General features: G+C 67.9%; 7 protein-coding genes across 7 annotated transcripts; 3 read left to right on the top strand and 4 right to left on the bottom strand.

Annotated features, from left to right (window-relative positions):
- Positions 1 to 60: 60 nt before the first annotated feature.
- FA09DRAFT_330410 (PHP domain-like protein) lies at positions 61 to 1,926 on the bottom strand. Its single transcript, XM_025742591.1, has 5 exons — positions 1,466 to 1,926; positions 1,080 to 1,318; positions 530 to 909; positions 392 to 471; positions 61 to 329 (listed from the first exon to the last, which is right to left on the bottom strand). Exons 1-5 carry the CDS (start codon positions 1,893 to 1,895, stop codon positions 88 to 90), a joined length of 1,371 nt encoding a protein of 456 aa, XP_025598044.1. The 5' UTR covers positions 1,896 to 1,926; the 3' UTR covers positions 61 to 87.
- Positions 1,927 to 2,259: 333 nt separating this feature from the next.
- FA09DRAFT_309028 (PEBP-like protein) lies at positions 2,260 to 3,920 on the top strand. The gene is made up of 5 exons (XM_025740594.1): positions 2,260 to 2,673; positions 2,736 to 2,968; positions 3,031 to 3,161; positions 3,220 to 3,521; positions 3,580 to 3,920. Exons 1-5 carry the CDS (start codon positions 2,286 to 2,288, stop codon positions 3,663 to 3,665), a joined length of 1,140 nt encoding a protein of 379 aa, XP_025598043.1. The 5' UTR covers positions 2,260 to 2,285; the 3' UTR covers positions 3,666 to 3,920.
- On the bottom strand, positions 3,682 to 4,923 carry FA09DRAFT_330407 (cytochrome b5). Its single transcript, XM_025742590.1, has 5 exons — positions 4,612 to 4,923; positions 4,350 to 4,421; positions 4,112 to 4,291; positions 4,035 to 4,052; positions 3,682 to 3,979 (listed from the first exon to the last, which is right to left on the bottom strand). The coding sequence occupies exons 1-5, from the start codon at positions 4,900 to 4,902 to the stop codon at positions 3,860 to 3,862; spliced, it is 681 nt and encodes a 226-aa protein (XP_025598042.1). The 5' UTR covers positions 4,903 to 4,923; the 3' UTR covers positions 3,682 to 3,859.
- Positions 4,924 to 5,116: 193 nt separating this feature from the next.
- Positions 5,117 to 6,995, top strand: FA09DRAFT_319476 (prim-pol domain-containing protein). The gene is made up of 4 exons (XM_025740944.1): positions 5,117 to 5,375; positions 5,501 to 5,756; positions 5,825 to 6,818; positions 6,870 to 6,995. Exons 1-4 carry the CDS (start codon positions 5,245 to 5,247, stop codon positions 6,890 to 6,892), a joined length of 1,404 nt encoding a protein of 467 aa, XP_025598041.1. The 5' UTR covers positions 5,117 to 5,244; the 3' UTR covers positions 6,893 to 6,995.
- Positions 6,996 to 7,128: 133 nt separating this feature from the next.
- Positions 7,129 to 8,949, bottom strand: FA09DRAFT_298261 (aldehyde dehydrogenase; the record flags this gene model as incomplete). The annotated part of the gene is made up of 7 exons (XM_025740238.1): positions 7,129 to 7,437; positions 7,490 to 7,737; positions 7,789 to 7,907; positions 7,963 to 8,029; positions 8,085 to 8,310; positions 8,361 to 8,382; positions 8,435 to 8,949. 7 exons carry the CDS (start codon positions 8,947 to 8,949, stop codon positions 7,129 to 7,131), a joined length of 1,506 nt encoding a protein of 501 aa, XP_025598040.1.
- Positions 8,950 to 10,543: 1,594 nt separating this feature from the next.
- On the top strand, positions 10,544 to 12,382 carry FA09DRAFT_298051 (N2227-domain-containing protein; the record flags this gene model as incomplete). The annotated part of the gene is made up of 9 exons (XM_025740231.1): positions 10,544 to 10,684; positions 10,738 to 11,262; positions 11,316 to 11,398; positions 11,452 to 11,572; positions 11,628 to 11,740; positions 11,789 to 11,843; positions 11,898 to 11,972; positions 12,026 to 12,199; positions 12,257 to 12,382. 9 exons carry the CDS (start codon positions 10,544 to 10,546, stop codon positions 12,380 to 12,382), a joined length of 1,413 nt encoding a protein of 470 aa, XP_025598039.1.
- Positions 12,040 to 12,902, bottom strand: FA09DRAFT_330405 (hypothetical protein). The gene is made up of 3 exons (XM_025742589.1): positions 12,658 to 12,902; positions 12,240 to 12,607; positions 12,040 to 12,186 (listed from the first exon to the last, which is right to left on the bottom strand). Exons 1-2 carry the CDS (start codon positions 12,883 to 12,885, stop codon positions 12,407 to 12,409), a joined length of 429 nt encoding a protein of 142 aa, XP_025598038.1. The 5' UTR covers positions 12,886 to 12,902; the 3' UTR covers positions 12,040 to 12,186; positions 12,240 to 12,406.
- Between the last annotated feature and the right edge of the window lie 88 nt (positions 12,903 to 12,990).

Genomic DNA, 12,990 nt, shown 5'->3' with positions numbered 1-12,990 from the left:
TGCTTCTGCGCCACGTCACCGTCCCCTGATCCTCACTTATCGCTCGCGGCTGCTCTAGACGTGCTTAATCATCAGTTGCGCTACACATCAGCCTGCAGAGACCTTGCGAGCACGTTTCTCTGCCTTGGACAGCTTGCGCGGCCGCGCGTCGACGTCGTCCGCCTCCTTGCGCTTGCGGCTGCCCGCGTTCGGCAGCGCCATGTCGGTGGCCGGGTCCGGCGGTGCGCCTGTACTGTGCACGGGCGCAGCGAGCGGCACGTCGATGCCGGGTATTGCGCTCGCGCCGAGCTCGGGCTTGGAGAGGATGCCGCGATAGGTCTTGCGCGTCTCTGCGCCGGCGTGAGGGTCTCGTCAGTCGCGCATGAGAGACACAGCGTGTAGCGCAACGCACCGGCGCGAATCAGAAGCGAGCGAGCCGTCGAGGTGATGCAGTCTCGTGCCGCCTGAGGCGAGAGCCCGAAGAGAGATGCGCTGAGGTGTGCACGGCTAAGCAAGCGCAGCGTGAAGAACCAGCACGCGGCGCACTCACAGGTTCATCACATCGTTCGGCCCGCGGACGCCCAGCAGCTCGGAAGCCGCACTACTGAGGATGATGCCCTTGCCGCCGGTGATGCGGATGAGGTCCCGGCCCGCGCTCACGATGTTGCGCCTCCGCCGCCCGTCCTCGTCGTCGAGCATCGCGGTGTACGCGATCTCGAACACAGCGCCATTCTCGAGCGCATTTGAGACCGTTGAGCGCTTCAGGTGGAACGGCAGACGCGACGACGCCGACAGGTCGAGCGCGATGATGTCAATCGACATGGGCTTGAGCTCGGTGAGCGTGAGGCACGCAAGCGAGAAGGTGGCTTCCGTCGTCGGCATCACGGAGAGGAGATCCCACGAGAGCAGCGACATGGTGGCCGACGAGATCTGCGTGCTTGCGTTAGCGTCTGCAGCATCACATGCGCGCTTGACCATAGACAGCCGAGGACCCGACACAGGCTGGAATGGGCACCGAGCGGCTCAATTGCGCCATTGCCGCGGGCCGGGGTCTCGCTGCCACTTCGTCCCACCAGACAGCATCAGCAGCCGCAACTCACCAGGCCGAGGCCCTTGCCCTTCATGGTCTCGTCGTCGAGCGTGATGGTGAGGCGCTGTAGCTGCGCGATGCTAGCCTCACGCTCCTTACCCTTCGCGGTGCCGCTGCTTCTCGGGGCTAGCTCCGGGAAGACGGGCCGGCTGCGCTCGCCGAGCGTGGCGGCGGCGGTCGCAAAGGGGTTGACCTGGCCGGAGTAGCGCGTGTTCACGACGTGGTTGAACGCAACGGTCGAGAAGCCAACTGAAATGCGGCAGGAGTGAGCTCGGGCGGACAAGCACTGGGCGGTCGATCTGCCGACGTATGCCCTGGCGCAGTCGCACCGGCACTCGGCGCTCTCCCGTGCCTGCTTCGCATCGAGAGGCCCCGGCACTGCTGCTGTGCACTCACGCTCCGCCATGTCCGCAGTCAGTGCATGCAGCCGCCGGTGCTGCTCAGACGAGAGTGCCGCCAGAGCATCGTGCTCGGCCGGCGCGGCAGAGGCAGCACCACCAGGCAGCTCCTTCTCCTTTCCCTTTCCCTTGCCCTTGCCCTTCGCTGCAGCTCCCGCTGCGCCCTGGCCCGAGCGAGAGGAGGAGGCCGCGGGGAACGAGGCGCTGGCTGGGAAGCTCAGCGAGAGATCGTGGTACATCGTCGGCGCTCCAGCAGGCGCTGTGTCTCGCTGACTGGCGAAAGGCGTTGAGACAAGGAGTGCAGACGAAGCGCGAGCCTTGTGCTTGTTGCTCGCGGGCCCACAAGCGGCTGTGATGACGGGCAGGGATGATGGCCGGAAGCGTGGTGTGCGCCAGCCTGCGGGCGAAGAAGCAATGCGGCGCGTCATCGCGGGACTCGGGCTCGCCGCTGTCGCCCCTTCTTCGCTCAGCCGTCCATTGCACGCACTTGCCCGATGCGTTGGGACAGCAGCGCCATTGAGCCGCAGACGATGCATCTGAGATTTCAGTGAGCACCACGGCATCCTCGCATGCTGCTTGCTACGAAGAGGCTTTGCGGCAAGCGGTCCTGCCCGGCGGCAGCAGGCCGCGCGCGTTGTATTCCGCCCGCGGCTTCTTGTATTCAGAACCGTGCAGTTTGCTAATCGGCCTGCAGCTTGCTGGATTTTGCACCTCGCTGCCTAGTGCGCGGGCGCCTTCTCCGTCGCGATCCGGCCTCGCCTTCGCTTCTTCCGCCTCCACCCCTCGAACCACTCCTCGGCCAGAGCCAGCTCGCCGCCATGTCTCGCCTGCTGCGCCCATCACTGCGTCACCTCGCCGCCCGCTCGCTGCAGTCGCGCGCCGCATCGTCGTCTGCCTCGGGCACGGCGGCCGCGGGCGAGGCCGCCTCTTCGCGCTTTGACGGCGCCGCCCCTGCACCTTCCTCGAGCACCTCGGCCTGGGCACCCGCTCTGCCCCGCGGCACCGAGCCGGCGTACGACGAGGCGCTGGAGTTCCTCGCCGCGCACCGCAAGAAGCTGGCGGGCCGTGTCGAGGAGCTGCGGCAACAGGCCGCCGGCGTGACGGATGCCGAGGAGCAGAAGCGCCTCGCCGCCGTCATTCGCAGCGCAGAGGTGGCGCGCGACGTCAACGACCCCGAGACGCGCATGCGCTTCCAGACTCAGGAGGGTGAGTGGCGCGTTGACTGGCTGCGCCCGATGCCCAGGCTCACTGTGCGGCCTTCGTGCGAGCAGTGCCGCTCTCCGAGCCCGTGTTCCTGCATCTGCACCAGAAGTTCTGGCAGTCTGGCCCCCTGCCGCGCCTGCTCGAGCGCGCTCGCACCATGTCTGTGATCCCCGACGTTGTGCCGCAGCTGACGGCGCAAGTCGACCTGCGGCTGGCATTCGGCCAGGGCAGCGGCTACACGGACCACGAAGCGGGCGGCGGCGACGTCCTGGCTGGCGTGCATGTGCCGGTGTCGGCGGTGAGTCTGCTCCGTGCCACGCCTGACCTTCAGGGCCTGCTGAGCTGACGGCCATCTGCTAGACCGCCACCGAGCCGACAATCACGGCTGTGCCGTTCCACACCGAGGAGCGGCTGTACACCGTGGCCCTGATCGATGCAGACGCGCCGGATGCGCAGGCACAGCGCTACACCTCGTGGTGCCACTGGCTCGCGTGAGTAGCCGCTGGCCGTCCGATTTGCGCCTGCCGCGTTGCTGACACGCATGCGCAGGACCGATGTGCCGCTCTCCGCAACGCGCACGAGCATCACGGTGGACGCCGGCCGTACTCTGCTGCCCTACGTGCCCGCGCACCCGGCGCGCGGCACGGACGCGCACCGCATGACGCTTGTGCTCGTCTCTCAGGAGGCTGACTCGGCAGCCTCGCCGGCTGCCCCTTCGCGCGAGGGCTTCTCCCTTGCGGCGTGGCTGGAACAGGCGCGCGGCGAGGCGGTTGGCCTGGCCTTCTGGCGGTCCAAGTGGGCGGAGGCAGACGCCGCAGCCGTCAGCCAGGTGTGGAGCACGTACCGGAAGGGTGAGTAGCGCAGGAACGCACGTCAGCCTCGAGGTGTGCTCACACGGACCTGTCTCAGACGAGGCCGAGCCGACATACGGCAAGCCGCCGCGCCAGAGCGAGTACGAGGCGGTCGACGGAAGCCGGCCATCGCGGTATTTCTAGACGCAGAGAGCGAAATGGCAATCATGCGAGGCAAGATCAGACGCAAGGCACAGCCTTCGGCGCTGGTGCTACAAGGTGCCCACGCGCTTCCGTGCATCTGCACCCCGCGCCGGCCCCGCATCTGGCAGCGTGTGCGAGCTGATCAGCGTTCGATGCATTGCGATGGTCACATTTTGTTCGTCTCTGCACGCCGCTCATGCCGGCACAGCGCCGACCGGACTGGCGCACGGCGGCGGCGGCGGCTTGGACGTGTCGACCTTGGGCAGCGACAGCTTGCCGATCTGGAAGTAGTCGTCGTGGATGTCGAAGAATGTCTGCGGAGGGCGTGTGAGCTCTGCGGCACTGTGGCATGCGCTCCGGCACACTCACCCGCCAGTCGAGAAGCGCCTGGCAGAAGCAACACTGGGTCAGCGACGCACATGGCACAGCCTGCGCAGCGCACTCACACGCAGCTCCTCGCCCTTGAGCCCACGCACGTCGTGCGTCAGGTGGCCGCTCTTCTTGGAGAAGCAGCCCGTGACGTACGCGCGGCTCGCGTCCCGGCCCGCGAAGAAGTCGTACGGCCCGCCAGGCCCGTAGATGCGCCGTCCCTTGGTCACATCGTAGACCTGTCCCATGATCGAGAGCTGGCAGGGAACACGTGAGCATTGCGGCGCGCGGTGTCATGCAAGCCACTGCACTCACATAGATCGGTCGCGTCTTGTCCGTGCCGTCGTACAGAGCGAGCTCGGCCGGCGTAAACTGGCGCTGCGGCGGCTGGTGGCAGGCGTGAGCTAGAGGCGCCAGCTGATGAGGCGCGGTGCGAGCCGGAGCTCTAGCCAGTGCGCAGTGAGGCCCTACGAGCTCGACAGGTGCAGGGACGGCATGCAGGTAGTCGCCGCCGAAGGCTCCGTTGCCACCCCTCGCGCAGCCGATACACCTCAACGCCGCGTGACGCTGCACTCACCGGAAACCAGTAATGCTTCTTGACGTACTTGCCGCGGTAGCCCCAGATCGGATCGCCGGCGACAAACTGGCCGCCGGCGATGGCGAGCAGCAGCGCCACGACGCTCCACTTGAGGATGCGTGCGGCGAGGCTGCGCTGTGGCGCGCCGGCCTGCTGCTGCGCGGCCTCGGCGGCGCCGCGGGCCGCCTGCGAGTTGCGGTGCGCCAGGAAGGGCGCGTTGGCCTTCTTCTTGGGCACGCTGCGGCCGGGCGTGGACGGGTCGTCAACGAGCTGCGGGGCGGCGTCGGACATGCTGATGAGGTGTCGAGGAGGGGAAGAAGGCGCCGGCATGGCCTGAGCCGTGCGCGCACGTCACCCTGAGCACGGCACCGCGCGCCGATTCTTCTGGCGCCTTGCTCACGCGTGCACTCTACGCGTGCCTTTGCGGCACGCGCCGTGACGCGCGCCGGCGAGAAGCACACACACGCGCGCAGCGGGCAGAGCCTCGCCCCTGCTCCTCTCTCCACTCCCCGCTCCCTCTCTTGCACCTGCCGCCTGCCACCACTTGCTCGCGCTCACGACCTCAGCGCCGCCGATCCGTTTCCTTCGTGCTCTCCGCCGCAGACTGCTGCATCTCCTCGCGCCTCCATCGACATGGCGTCTGCTGCTACGCTGCCCGCCGCACGCCCGCCGCCGCGCGACCTTGACGCACACGACAAGCTCGCGCTCGATGTCGAGGGCGATGCTGATCTGGACCGCGCCATTGCTGCGTTCGACGAGTCTACGTGAGTGCCATGCCTGTGAACAGGACGTGCGGGCGCCGGAGCAGAAGCGAGCATGCCTCTCCGGCGCAAGCATGTCCACACGCGGGCGTGTACTACTGTCTGCTGACACGGCTCCGCCACCCCAGCATGGACTCGGCCGATCCGATGGTCGTCATGTCCTACTACCGGCACCTGCTGCCCTTCCGGCAGCTCTTCACCTGGCTCAACCGCGCCTCGGGCTCGGCGCCCTCGCGCAACTTTACGCACCGCGAGTTTGCCTTTACGCTGCAGAACGAGGCATATCTGCGCTACAACTCCTTTGGCACATGGGAGGAGCTGCGCAAGGAGGTGCTGCGTCTGAACCCGGCGCGTTTCGAGATCGGTCCAGTCTACACGGCAAAGGTGCGTCGCAGCACCGCGTGCTGGCGAGGCGGCGAGGAGGCTCGCTCTGCTCACGCCGTCGCCTGCAGCCCAAAGACCGCAAGACGGTGCAAAAGACGTCGTTCAAGCCCGTGTCGCGCGAGTTTGTGCTCGACATTGACATGACCGACTACGACGAGATCCGCACGTGCTGCTCGGGCAAGGGCATCTGCCGCCGCTGCTGGGCCTTCATTGCCGTCGCCGTCGAGGTGCTCGACGCTGCGCTGCGCACCGACTTTGGCTTCCGGCATCTGCTCTGGGTCTATTCCGGCCGGCGAGGCATCCATTGCTGGATCTCGGATGAGGAGGCATGCGCGCTGCCGGACGACGCGCGCAAGGCGATCGTGGGCTGGCTGGAGGTGATCAAGGGCGGAGCCTCGGCGGTGAAGAAGGTGGACGTCGGCAGCGGAGGCACAAGCGGACGCAACCTGCATCCCTCGCTGCGCCGCGCTCTTGGCGGCGAGGGGCCAGGCGGGGCATCCGGCCCGCTCAAGCGCGCCTTTGTCGACATCATCCTCACCGACCAGGAGTGCTTCCGCTCGGCTGAGGGATACAACCGCCTGCTGGCCCTGCTGCCTGCCAGCGAGCAGGAGGCCGTCTCGAAGCTGCGGAGCAAGTGGGACGCCTCGCCGAGCCGCTCATCGCTCGACAAGTGGCAGGACGTCATGGACTGTGCGAACCGCGCCGGCGAGCTGCGGTCACGCACGACGTGGCGCCCGGCGATGGAGGACATCGTCCTGCAGTACACGTACCCGCGTATCGACGCCGAAGTCTCGAAGCACATGAACCACTTGCTCAAGGCGCCGTTCGTCGTGCACCCGGGCACTGGCCGCGTGTGCGTGCCCGTCGACCCGGCCAAGGTGCACGCATTCGACCCGCAGCGCGACGCCCCGACGGTGGCGCAGCTCTTCAAGGACCTCAATCGCAGCCGCGCGCAGGAGGGCCAGGGCTGGGAGAAGACGGGCCTCAAGCCGTTTGTGCAGATGCTCGAGAAGCACTGCAAGGGCGTGGCGGACGAGGCACGGGTACGCAACCGAGCCAAGGGTGAGTGACACGTTTGCTTCAACGTGAACTATGCGCTGACTCGCCTCGCAGGACTCGACCAGATGGACTTCTGAGCGGCATCGCTGGGGCTCGCCCCTTGCGGCCGCGCTCCTTACTCGCGCCTCGGCTCTCTTCACCTTGTACTTTAGCGCATCCGCAGGCATTTGACGTGCAGTGAACGTGCGTGGCGTGATCAAGCGCAATCGGGCGCAGTGCGAGACGGGCCAGCGCGAGCAAGGCGACTCCGACGGCCCTGTGTGCATCACACGTGTCTCATTGCCGAGCAGCTGCCGCGCGAGTGCACCGTCCCTCACTTGCCCCACACCATCAGCTTGTCGCTCTGGTACTCGGCAATGCCGTCCCGTCCGCCCTCGCGGCCGAAGCCGCTGAAGCCGACGCCGCCGAAGGGCACCGTGTTCTGCGAGATGATGGCCGTGTTGATGCCGACCATGCCCACCTGCAGTGCCTCGGCGACGCGCCATGCGCGCGAGACGTTCTCCGTGTAGAAGTAGCCCGCCAGGCCGACGTCGACGTCATTGGCCTGCTTGACGACGTCCTCCTCCGAGGTGAACTTGTAGAGCGCGGCGACGGGCCCGAACGTCTCCTCGTCGTCCATGGGCTGTAGGGCAGCGGTGAGCAGGACGCACTAGCGGGGCTCTCGGGCAACTCACGCAGCTGGCCGGCAGGTCCGCGAGCACCGTCGGCTCGAAGAAGAAGCCCTCGCCCTTCTTGCCGCCGACGAGCACCTTGGCGCCGCCCTTGACGCAGTCGTCGACGTGCTTCTGCACCTTGTCCACGCCCATCTGGTTCACCAGCGGCCCGTGCGTCACGCCCTCCTGCATGCCGTAGCCGACGACGAGCGCGTCGACCTTCTTCGCGAACTTGGACGAGAACTCGGCGTAGATGTCCTCGTGCACGACTGTGGGCGTGTGAGCTGGAGTGCGCGGCAGAGAGCGTATGGGTCACGCACAGATGCGGTTGGCGCAGATGCACGTCTGGCCGGAGCCGCGCAGCTTGCATGCCAGCGCGCCCTCGACGGCCTTGTCCACGTCGGCGTCGGCGAAGACGATGAACGGCGCGTTGCCGCCGCTGCAGGCGGATGTCAGCATGTTTGCTGGACCGCGTTTGCAGCGCTGCCACTTACAGCTCAAAGCTGAGCTTCTTGAGCGTGCTTGCGGACTGCGACATCAAAAGCTGGCCGACGCGCGTGCCTACAGCAGGTTCGCGTCAGCCCAGGCAGCGCCACATCGCCACATCGTCACTGACTGCCCGTGAAGGAGAGCTTCTTGACGGCCTTGTTCTCGCACATCTCCTTGCCCACGGCCGCCTCCGTCTCGCCCTTGGCGCATGTGACGACGTTGATGGTGCCCTTGGGAAAGCCGACCTGCTCCGCGAGGTAGGCAATGGCGAGCGGCGAGAAGGGCGTCTCGGCCGGCGCCTTGATGACGACGGTGCAGCCGGCAGCGAGCGCGGCGCCCATCTTGCGTGTGATCTAGAGGCGGGTCAGCGGCAATGCTGAGGGCCCGGCACGCTGGCACTGACCATGGCGGCCGGGAAGTTCCAGCTGTGGAGCGGCACGTCAGACTCGCTCTCGACACGCCACGCACGCTACTCACGGCGTGATGAGGCCGGCCACACCGAGCGGCTGCTTCGTGATCACGTTGGCACGCACGGCCGGCAGCGTCGGCTGCGCCGTGTGGCCGTAGCTGCGCTGTGCCTCGGCGGCGAACCACTCGATGAACGAGTTGGAGTAGGCCATCTCGCCCTTTGCCTCGGCCAGGCTCTTGCCGTTCTCGGCGACGATGATGTGCGCCAGGTCCTCGGCGTGCTCCTGCAGCGCCTGGAAGAGCTTGGTGAGCAGGTCGCCGCGCGCCTTGCCCGTCTGTGCCGCCCACGCGGGGAAGGCGGCGGCGGCGGCGGCGATGGCGGCGCGCGTCTCCTCGGCGCCCATGTCGGGCACGGCGCCGATCTTGGCGTGCGTGGCCTTGTTGAGCACGTCGAACGTCTTGCCGCTGCGTGCGCCCGTCCATGCGCCGTCGACGTAGCCCTGCTGCTGCAGGAGCGCCTTGTGCTTGAGGGTCAGCGTCTCGTTGCTGCCCTCCTTGAGGATGTTCTTGGGCATCGTCGGCATGGCGGCGGTGCGGGAGGTGTGGAGCGTGCGGCGTGCGGGGTGTGGTTGTGCGGTCAGGCGAAGAGCAGTGAGGGTTGCGCGGGAAGATGCAGACGGCGCAAGACGAGCGAGCATGTGCGAGACGGGGGTGAGGGTGCTCAGCGCAGCCGCTCAGGCACGCGGCGGCGGCGAGGCGGGCGTCTCTTGCACCCTCCGGCCGGCCAGCAGCATCTCGCTGCGCGCCGTGCGCCGTGCCGCGGCACATGTGGAGTCGGCGCGCGGCGTGCCGCGGCTGCCCTCCGCAGCCGCCGCTCTCTGTGACGCACTTGCGGCCCACTTCGCCTCCTCGGCGCCGCTTTGGTGCAGAGCAGCTCCTCGTTGGGACTGCCAGGCTGGGCGCTGCTTGTGCGTCTACCTCGTGCCCGCACCCGCACATGCTGCGGCGAGAGGCAGCGCCATGCTCCAGCCGCGTGCTCCGATGCTTCGCGCCCCGCATCTGCCTGCGCATGGCAGCTGCTGCCGGCCGGCCTTAAAGCCGGCGCCGCTCTCTCGTGGGATCGGGCGAGCGGCGATGGCGCACGTGCCTGCTCCCACGCGGATCTTCCTCTCGCACGGCTGCCCTCCTGCGGTGCGCTATCTTTCTTATCGGGCGCCGGCGCCTCGCATGCTTCCGCACCGACCGCCGAGCCTTCAAGCCGCGCTCCGCAAGAGAGACGAGGAGCCAGCCGGCCGCCACAGGCACACAAAGGGCCGCAAGGGTGAAAGCGCCGCAGCAGCAGGCAGCAGACGGCGAGCAAGGCCAGACCGCCGCGAGCAGCCGAGACTGCCGCCAAACACGAGATCGATCGACGCCGCCCTCCTCAGCGCGCAGCGGCTCGTGCCCTGCGACGGCGACAGGCGGCGCCTCGTGTCCTGCGCCACGTCGCTAGAAAGCCGAGGCGACCGCTAGCCCGTGAGTCGTCCGCTGCTGCCGTGCCGCTGCTGAGGTGAGATGGCCCTCTCGGACTCCGAGGCCGCGGCCCGTGCGCCGACGGCCTCTGCGCCGAGGCGCCGTCTGCTCCGAGCCCGCTGTCTTGGGCAGCGCCGCACCCGACGGCGAGCAGGCTGAGCAAGAGGCGGCCTTGGCGATGTGCTGTGCTTGCGGAGCAGCTTGCCGCAGCGGCGGGGCGTGCGCCTCTTGCTTCGCATCTTCCACCTCTCCCGCTCGCGTCCCGTTTCCGCATCGCTCTGCCGCTGCCTCAAGCTCGCTGTCTGTGCAGCGCGCGGGTGTGCTGTGCCAGGAGCACTCGCCATGTCGGGCCCGTCGGGCTCCTCGCCGCCGCGAGCCTCGTCGCGCCCCGTGCGCCCGCTCGGCACGGCCCGCCGCGCTGCCCGCTCTCGCACGCCGACGCCCTCCAATCCGTCTGGCTCTAATGCTCCCTCGCCGCAGCCGCAGTCGCCACGGCCCGCTGCCGCATCTGCTGCACCCGTCAGCGCGCTCACGCCGTGGTTTCCGTACCCCGTCGACGGTGCCGCCTCGTCTTCACGTGCTGCCCGTCCTCGAGGCCGCCGAGCCGCCAGTGCCGGGCCGTCTGCGCCGAGCCCTGCCTATCGCCCGCGGCCACCGTCAGCTACGATGCAGGCAGCACCTCACTCGCACTCGCACGCCTCGTCGAGCGCCTTGCCGGCGCCGGAGCGCGAGCTGAGCGATGCCGAGAAGGAGCGGCTGCACTTCCAGAGCGTGCTGCAGGCCTTTGATGCGTATCTGCCCCACTCGGTGCGTCGCAGCGGTATGCTCGTTCTCCTTCTCCCGGCTCACTGCATGCTCAGCTCGAGACGAACAACGCCCGGCGGCGCTCGTACTACGCCCTGCCGCGCGCACACCGCACGCTGCTGTCCCAGCTCGGGCCCACAATACCGGGCCCCATGGCAGCAGCAGCGTCCGATGAGGAGGGGCACAGCACTGGCATTGCCGAGCAGACGGCACCCAGCGAGATGGCGCCCGGCGGCATCGGATTCAAGGCACGCCTCGCCGAGATTGACGACCGCATCAGGCGCAATGCTGATGTGCTCAGTCTCATCGTCGACGACTCGCGCGGCTTCTTTGGCGAGGCGGGCGGCGTCGAGAGCGAGGCAGAACGTGACAGCTCAGGGTCGGGGTCAGACGGGGCGAATGCGTCTGCAAGCGAGAAGGGCAAGCGTGCGCACGACGGGCAGGAGCAGAGCGCAGGTCGCCAAGGTGCTGCACAGCACCAGCACGGCACAGATCCGCGCCGCCGACGCCGCGTGGCCGACCAGGACCTCGACAAGATCCGCAGCACCATCAAGCAGCTGGTGCGCGACTGGAGCGACGAGGTGCGTGTGCGATGCTGGCGGAGTCGCGCTGCTGCTGACAGGCGGCGGCGCAGGGCAATGCCGAGCGGGAAGCGGCGTATGGGCCAGTGCTCGACGCATTGGACGCGCGCTTCGGCACCATTGCGGCAGCAGACCGGTGAGACCCACTCTTGTGCCGCAGTGCAGCGATCGAGCTGACAGGCGATGCAGGCCTGCTGTCCGCGTGCTCGTGCCCGGCGCTGGCCTCGGGCGTCTGGCGTTCGAGGTCGCATGGCAGGGCTACAGCTGCCAGGGCAACGAGTACAGCTTCTTCATGCTGCTCGCCTCGCACGTACGTCTCGAGGTAGCTTGCCGTCTGTCGGCTACGCTGACCAGAGCCCTGGCAGTGGATCCTGAACAAGTCTGCGCGGCGGCACGAGCACACCATCTACCCCTACGTGCACTCGTCGAGCAACTGGCGCTCGGCACAGGACCTGCTGCAGGGCGTGCGCATCCCCGAGTGCGTGATCTGTTGCGGCGCCGTGGCGCACGACTGACCTTGTCGCAGCGTCAATCCATCAGATCTGCCGCCGCACGTCGACTTTAGCATGGTCGCCGGCGAGGTGAGCGCAGCCCAGCGTCGCCATCTGCCACGCTTGCTTACGAGTGCGCCGCAGTTCGTCGACGTCTACTCAAAAGCGCAAGAAGGCGCAGCCTGGGATGCCGTGGCGACGGTCTACTTTGTCGACACGGTGCGTGTGCAGCAGAGAAAGGCCTCATTCCTTGCTGATCATTACTCCTGCAGGCGCGCAACGTGGTGCGCTATCTCGAGGTGCTGAACCACGTGCTGCCCGTCGGCGGCATCTGGATCAACGCGGGCCCGCTGCTCTGGCATTACGAGAACAACGGCGACCTGAGCATCGAGCTTACGCTCGAGGAGATGCTCGGCCTCGTCGAGCAGATGGGCTTTGAGCTGCTGGTCAGTCGCAGTGGCAGCGGGGTGTGGGCAGAAGACTGACCCTGTCTGCCTCGCCAGAAGCACCGAGCACTGCCGCCGCAGCCGTACACGGGCAACGCCGCTTGCATGCTCAGCTATCAGTACACGCCGGCCTTCTGGGTCGCCCGCAAAGTGCGCGACGTGACGCCGGCGCCGAGCATATGAGGCAGCGCACCGTGCGGGCCGAGCTCACTGCTTTGGCGCCTCGTCGAGTGCCTGCTGTGCCGCCCGCAGCTGCTGCAGCAGTGCAGCGCGATCCAGCCGATGCCGTGCCACCTCGCTGCCCTCGATGTGCAGCACGGGAATGTCATACTGGTACGCGCGCCGCCAGCGGTGGACGTCGGGCAGCGTGTCGTCGCGGATGTTGTAGAGCGTGAGCTCCAGCGGCGCCTGCAGTCTGTCAGCCGGCAGTGCAGCTGCTTTTGCGGTCGGAGACGCACCTCACGTGCCACGTCGTCCAGCACGGCCTTGGCGACGTCGCACAGCTGGCAGTCGGTGCCCGTGTACAGGGTAGCGCGCGGCACTCGCCGTGACGGCGCCTCGCCCTCGCTGCGACGACGCGACGTCGAGAAGCAGGCGCGCTGCGGCAACGACGGCGCATGCCGCATGCCTGCAGCCAGCGCAAAGGCGAGCCGGTGCTGACGCGAGAGGCTCTTGAGCGCGAGCATGCGTGCTGCTGTTGTGGTCGTGAGGCAAGGGCCAACGCGCGTCGCGACGTGCGAGCGCCACGCGCCGCACCAGTGCCGAGCTCGACCCGACGCGGGGAGTCAGCG

The sequence above is a fragment of the Tilletiopsis washingtonensis genome, assembly GCF_003144115.1.
Source record: "Tilletiopsis washingtonensis strain MCA 4186 unplaced genomic scaffold FA09scaffold_12, whole genome shotgun sequence".
Classification (NCBI taxonomy): Eukaryota; Fungi; Basidiomycota; class Exobasidiomycetes; order Entylomatales; genus Tilletiopsis; species Tilletiopsis washingtonensis.
This window is presented reverse-complemented; position numbering and strand designations above follow the sequence as displayed.

Bases quoted from the DNA above. Each gene is read 5' to 3' on its own strand.
- FA09DRAFT_309028 (XM_025740594.1), top strand. From the start codon at position 2,286: ATGTCTCGCCTGCTGCGCCCATCACTGCGTCACCTCGCCGCCCGCTCG. The intron at 2,674-2,735 runs GTGAGTGGCGCG...CCTTCGTGCGAG, and splicing joins GCGCTTCCAGACTCAGGAGG to CAGTGCCGCTCTCCGAGCCC. The intron at 2,969-3,030 runs GTGAGTCTGCTC...GCCATCTGCTAG, and splicing joins TGCATGTGCCGGTGTCGGCG to ACCGCCACCGAGCCGACAAT.
- FA09DRAFT_330410 (XM_025742591.1), bottom strand. From the start codon at position 1,895: ATGACGCGCCGCATTGCTTCTTCGCCCGCAGGCTGGCGCACACCACGC. The intron at 1,319-1,465 runs GTGAGTGCACAG...GCCGCATTTCAG, and splicing joins GACTGCGGACATGGCGGAGC to TTGGCTTCTCGACCGTTGCG. The intron at 472-529 runs GTGAGTGCGCCG...TGCACACCTCAG, and splicing joins CCGAACGATGTGATGAACCT to CGCATCTCTCTTCGGGCTCT.
- FA09DRAFT_330407 (XM_025742590.1), bottom strand. From the start codon at position 4,902: ATGTCCGACGCCGCCCCGCAGCTCGTTGACGACCCGTCCACGCCCGGC. The intron at 4,422-4,611 runs GTGAGTGCAGCG...GCCTGCCACCAG, and splicing joins AGAAGCATTACTGGTTTCCG to CCGCCGCAGCGCCAGTTTAC. The intron at 4,292-4,349 runs GTGAGTGCAGTG...GTTCCCTGCCAG, and splicing joins ACAAGACGCGACCGATCTAT to CTCTCGATCATGGGACAGGT.
- FA09DRAFT_330405 (XM_025742589.1), bottom strand. From the start codon at position 12,885: ATGCTCGCGCTCAAGAGCCTCTCGCGTCAGCACCGGCTCGCCTTTGCG. The intron at 12,608-12,657 runs GTGCGTCTCCGA...GACAGACTGCAG, and splicing joins TGGACGACGTGGCACGTGAG to GCGCCGCTGGAGCTCACGCT.
- FA09DRAFT_319476 (XM_025740944.1), top strand. From the start codon at position 5,245: ATGGCGTCTGCTGCTACGCTGCCCGCCGCACGCCCGCCGCCGCGCGAC. The intron at 5,376-5,500 runs GTGAGTGCCATG...CCGCCACCCCAG, and splicing joins GCTGCGTTCGACGAGTCTAC to CATGGACTCGGCCGATCCGA. The intron at 6,819-6,869 runs GTGAGTGACACG...CTCGCCTCGCAG, and splicing joins GGTACGCAACCGAGCCAAGG to GACTCGACCAGATGGACTTC.